The 6,000-nt window shown below is 49.7% G+C and overlaps 1 protein-coding gene across 1 annotated transcript in view; it reads left to right on the forward strand.

Moving 5' to 3' along the window:
- The window catches only part of FBXO36 (F-box protein 36), a 62,542-nt gene extending 58,157 nt beyond the window's left edge, over positions 1-4,385 (forward strand). Inside the window, exon 4 of the mRNA XM_036254725.1 lies at positions 4,147-4,385. Within this exon, the coding sequence (XP_036110618.1) occupies positions 4,147-4,332 (186 nt within the window). The 3' untranslated portion in view covers positions 4,333-4,385. The remainder of the gene's footprint in view (positions 1-4,146) is intronic.
- Positions 4,386-6,000: the final 1,615 nt, after the last annotated feature.

Genomic DNA, 6,000 nt, shown 5'->3' on the forward strand with positions numbered 1-6,000 from the left:
TAGATAAACCCTGGGGTCCCTTTCAACCTTTAAGATAGCTTATGCATGTTAAGTTCATGCACCACCACCAGGGGGCGCTAAGCCCACAATTTGCTGTGTTTGGAATCAAAGTAACTGGAACCATAGTCAGGATGGGTAAGTACCTTATGTTTTGGTACCTGGCATCGACCAAGCAAAGAAAGCCCCAGGGTGTGGGAGTCTTAGATGGGGGTATTTTATGACCAACTTATAATATAAAACAAAACTAAATATTTTCAGTATAAAATGAGTCATAAAGTTACACTGGTAGAAATTTCAGCTCTCTTGAGAATGCTTTCCCTTCTCCCAGAACTTCATCGTTTTCTCTGTATTTAATTTAGTTCTCAAAAACTTAGGAGATTATCGTTCCCATAATCCCTTTATACAAGACACATGATATCCTGCGATGTATTTACTAGAAACGGGATAGCCATCTGCACCAGTCAGCTAAAACCGCTTAAGGGAAGTTGAGATCTGTTTGTTTTTAACATTAAGACACTTTCTAACTTTTCCCTTTGTTGTTTATATTTAAAATATGTTGTAATCCGAGTAGAGGAACTAGACCTTGAGTGGCTGTTGAGGACGGGATAAGAGCATGAGCAACCTGCCTGACATGAAGATGTTTTGGAGACTGTCATTTCCTAAGACTCAGTGTTGCTGTTCAACAGGGACCACTGTGTGAATATAATAGTTTGCTCTGATGTTTATACAGGAAGAATCTTAATTGTTTTAGCTTCATTATACTATTTGTTTCTGTTTATAAACATTCTTTCCCCTTGTTAGAGCCCTTGTACAGTAGCGTGAAATCTGGAAGTAGAGTGCTGACTGCTTTCTCCTTGGAGAGGAGTTCATGGAGTCATGGAATGGAGAGAACGCTTACACGTCTTTCCCCTCCCCACGAAGCGGTTAGGGTCCGAGGGAGCAAAGCAGGACAGAGGGAGTGTCTGTGTAGATGAGAATAGCCAGGTCAGACTGAGTGGATGCTGTGGATTGGTTTGCTCACCACCCATTTAACTCCCTTATGCCAGATGGAGTTGCCTTCATGTAGTGCAGAGGTTAGAAAGAGTAAATGCGCCTCTGCAACTAGTGTGTGGTGTATAGCTTCGTCTCTGTCAAGTAGACCCACCTGCTTGGAAGAAGGAGTCTTGGGAGGGAGACATGAGCAAGGTGAGGCAGCCTCCGTGCACATGGAGACCAGCTCCTCCTGCAAGCTCAGTGCTGGGAGCACATGGGGAAGGTTCTGGTGTCTGGACCAAGGCCTCAGCACATCCTGGGTGCCAACTGTTGGAGAGCAGAAGCAGTGAGTTCCCTACTAAAACAATCTGGGTGTTGTGTTTTGTTGTTTCATTCTGGGCGCTGTTGAGCCCGGCTGTGCAGCACTGCGCCTTTCTGGTTTCACGAGATTCTCTGTGAGCTACCTGTTGCCTCTGCTGGCTCCCATTCTGCTCGACAACCTAGAATGCATTCTGTGGTCTGACACCGAGAGCCCTGACCAGGACCATAGCCATCCCATGTAGTTTTGGTGCATGAATGAATGAATGAGTGAATGAATGAAGAGGCTATTGAAAATTGTGAAGCAGCTTATCTGGCCCCAACTGAGTGATTTTCATTTGTATTTCACTCTTCTTTTCCATTTTTCCCCTTAATGTTAGTTCCTCACCTGTCATTTTTCTCTTCCTTGGCTACTCTGCCTTCTAATTAGCTGGGGCTAAGCTACTAAGGGCTGAAAGCAGTACACTAAACTAAATGAACTCCAAGGAGGAGAGTGGAGGCCTTCCCTGCAGAGTCCAGTGCATGCCTGTCAGCACATTGGTTCCTGACAGCTGTGTCGGCCGTCCTGGGGCCTCTCTCCTCCTTGTCATTATGCGCCTATGTTTCTAGAGGTTCAGATCCTGCGGACCCTGACACCTTTCTAAATGAGCACAGTCAGATTCGGCGTTCTGGAATCTGGGGGGTTTTACCATGCCTGTCTGCCTCCCCTATTAAAGTGATGAAGTTGCCCTCTAAAAAGAAATTTTAGATGGTGAAAATAACGAGTTCAATCTAATTTTTATCCTGTCGATCAGGTGGACTCTCTTTATTATTCATTCTTTTTTTTTTTTTTTTAATCCTCACCCAAGGACATTTTTCCATTTTTTGTTCAGATAGAGCGGGAGGGAGAGAGAGGAAGAGAGAGAGAGAGAAACATCGATGTGAAGGGACACATCGAGTGGCTGCCACCCGCATGACCAACCAGGGCCGGGGACAAACTGCAACCGAGGTACATGCCCTTAGTGGGAACCGAACCCGGGTCTCTCTGTACCACAGGCCGACGCTCCAACCGTTGAGCCAAACCGGCCAGGGCTATTATTCATTCTGTGTGCATGATCTGCACTGGTCATTTTCCATGACTAGCCTTGTTTCCCACCAGTACTGACCTTTGAGTGGCCCCAGCTGCTTGCCTTTCTTTGCCTCTTTGGAAGAGACGTCCGTGTGGCAGTGCCTGTGGATGGGCCTGTGTGAGAGGGGCGTGAGCCCTGAGGAGGGGCCTGGGCCAGCGTGCCCTGGGCCACTGGCCGAAGGGGACTGGGCTCCTCCCTGCCCGCCACCAGGCCTGGCTCATCCCACTGCTGGAATTTCACGTGTCAGCCACTGCCTGAACTGGTGAGGGGGGATCGGTTGGTGATAACCCCCAGTGCAGTACTGCACAGAAAGGGTGGAGCCGGGAAGTCTGTCGCTGGGGCCCACTGGACCCCTCCTTAAAGCACATCTTGTGTTGCTGGAGTTGCTGCTCTGCAGCACCAGATACCCACCTGCCTGTCCAGGCTGCTGTTCTTGCCCTGGCAGGACTGGCTCGGTGGTGAGACTGTCGGCCCGGGGACTGAGGGTTCCTGGTCTGATTCTGGTCAAGGGCATGCACCTGGGTTGCAGGTTTCCCCAGCCCTGGTCAGGGTCTCGAGGGAGGTAACCAATCCATGTGTCTCTCTCACATCCATGTTTCTCTCTCCCTCCCTCCCTCCCTCCCTCCCTCCCTCCCTCCCTCCCTCCCTCCCACTCTCTCTTAAAAACAAAAAACAAACAAAAAAAAACTATGGAAAAATATCCTCAGGTAAGGATTAACAAACAAACAAACAAATAAATGAATAAAGGTTACTGTTCTTGCATATACCACACAACCGTGGCTATTGCAAAGGTCAGGGCTAAGTAAGTATAACGGACTCCACCTACAGGAAGGATTTGGGTGTGTGGTAGGTACGGTATCAGGAAACCTCCATGTTAACAGTGTGTAGGAGCAGGGGACTGATGAACGGAGTTGCTGTAAGTAATGGTGCCACTTGAAAAAGTCCTGCTGGAATCTTGGGTAAATGGAAGCTGAATTGTGGCAGCTTAAAACTTGGAAGGAGGGCAGAATGGCCTTGTGCAGCTGTTGAGCCAGAGAGGTCTTGTCTGTCTCTAATCTCATGGCCCCGGTTAAAGCCACGGGCTGCAGAAGAGCATCTCAGAGAAAGTTGTTCCTGGAGAACACTCGCTTTGCAGACGCCGGGTGGGCCACCCTGGTGCATGGGGCAACGTCATGCACGTGAAGGTCTGTGGCACCAGGAAGGGGTGGGGTTTCCATGTGTCCTCTGGCAGTCTCCAAGGGCTGCTGGTCATTTGGATGAGTAGCCTGCAGGGGACTGAGCTGTCAGCCGTGCAAGCCCTGGGGAGAGATGGCCCGAGCGAGGACTTAGAATGGACACGCATTTAGCAGGAATCAGCTGCTCCCACTTGAGAAGCGAATGCCGCACTGGGTGGCAGGTTGGTTGACCACATCATTATCAGCCTCTGCTATGTGGCTCATTGGAAATGAACTAAATAATGTTGCGTGTGGATTATATAGAACTGCTTTGCATTCTGCATCTTAAATGAGATCAGGATTTATCCCATCGATCGCATATTGCTTTGTCCTTCAGATATCTGTGCGCCTGCCTCTTTCCTCCGAGAGGAGGTTTCCGGAGGCAGGAGCTGTGCCTGGCACACCCCCTGTCCACAGCGTTTCCTCCCGAGTCTCCCAGGCAGCAGGACTTGGGTAGGGAGCCCGTGAGTGAGTGCACGACCTGCACTTACCCCACATGTGACGTGACCCACTTCTGACTTTTCCCCTCATAGCTGTGCAGGTCTGACAGACTGTGGGAGCTGATAGTCGAGTCTGCCTGTGACGTCACCCCTGACCTGCGGGCCCTGGCCAAGGAGATGGGGTGGAGACAGATGTTCTTCACCAGCAAGTTGCAGCTCCAGCGACAGATCCGCAAGAGGAAGCAAAGACAAGAAAGCCAGGACGACGGTTACTTTTAGGGATGTTTTTTGTTTGTTTTGTTTTGTGTTTTTTGGGGGCTTGAAGCATGGCTGCATTTTTCTGCTATGTCCAAACTCTTCTGTTACCCTTCCTGAGAACTAGGAGGTGTTGCTGGTTTGAGGAGCCATCTGAAACGCACCGAGCACTTGCTCAGGGGAGCAGCACACCCCACTGCAGGGCCTTGTCTGCACTGCAGTCCCGGCGGGCGACGGGAGATCATGGCCCCGCACAGGGCTGCAGGGCAGGAAGCCCGCTGTGGATGTCTTCCCCACCCCGCACACCCAGAAGGAGAGGCCTCTGCTGCAGAGAAACAAACAATAAATGGGTTTTAGTAGGTTTTATTACATATCTATTTTATCTAGGCATTGGAAAGGGAACTGGGCTGTTGAAGTCTTTCCTGGTGGTGTGCCATCTGAGCCCATCCATGGAGCAGGTGGCCACGTGTCCCACGGGGACAGGGAGGGGCAGTGGCCTCGGGAGGCGCTCCTGGTGAGTGCCGCCTTCCCACCTCGGGTCCTCGGGGTCTGCATTCAGGGACCAGTCCTGTGGGCCTGGGGTGCCAGGCCTTGTCTCCCCAGGGGGACCTCTGCCCTGGCCCTGGGCATGGCTGGAGGCCAGGCCAGGCCTTCTTGCAGACCTGTCCAGAGTTCAGCCCCCAGGATTTCACGTCGCCAACTAAACCATACATATTGCCTAGGGGGTGTGTTTCCCAAGGGGATGTGGACAGTTACCATTTCTACAACTGATTTTTAAGAACACAGGCTGTGGGTAACTGAGTGAAACCTAAGTATGGTTGTATTCTGTTAACTTGGCAGAGAGGCAAAGACAATACAGTTTTAGGGGAGGAAATTCTACCTCCCTGAGATGGGTTATTTAAAAATAATTTTCTGCCCTGGCCGCTTTGGCTCAGTGGTCAGAGTATCAGCCTGCAGACTGAAGGGTCATGGGTTTGATTCCTGGTCAAGGGCATGTACCTGGTTGGGGTTGTGCTGGAGGCAACCAATCAGTGTGTTTCTCTCACATCGATATTTCTCTCTCTCTTCCCTCTCCTTCCCTTTCACTCTATCTAAAATAAATTAATGGAAAAATATTCTCGGGTCAGAATGAAATAAAATGAATGAATGAATGAATTAATTAATTAATTAAATGAAAATCGTTTTCTTCCTGTGCTCTCGTGGCAGTTAAATCCCCCAGGCAATGAACCCATAGCCGTGGATAATCTAATGACCCCTTTTGGATTACAGAGCAAAGTACATTTCAACCTCCCATGACTTTTTTAACCTTCTCATTTCTTCATTCCTGTAGCCTCCACTTTGCTACCTAGAAAAAAATGACGTACGCACCCATCCACCCCACCCCCCCGTGCCAGGGGACTCCAGTGATGCGGCGGGACCTCCCCAATGCTGCAGAAGAGGTCATCTCTGTCCCCCTAATAAATTTTTCTACAATGGTTCCACAGCCGTGGCTTAGTGACAGATATTTTTTCTTTTTTACTAAACCTGTGTCAATATCAAATCAGATTTTAACCCCCATTCACACACACCCTTAACACTCGGTCATAGATTTCCAGGGACATCTGTGAAATCAAATGCAGGCTGCTGCCTTGCAGGGGAGGAGCCTGTCAGCGTCGTGTCTGGATTTAGTCCAAGCACAGAGCAGAGATCTAA

This window comes from Molossus molossus, unplaced genomic scaffold (assembly GCF_014108415.1).
Source record: "Molossus molossus isolate mMolMol1 unplaced genomic scaffold, mMolMol1.p scaffold_m16_p_11, whole genome shotgun sequence".
Classification (NCBI taxonomy): Eukaryota; Metazoa; Chordata; class Mammalia; order Chiroptera; family Molossidae; genus Molossus; species Molossus molossus.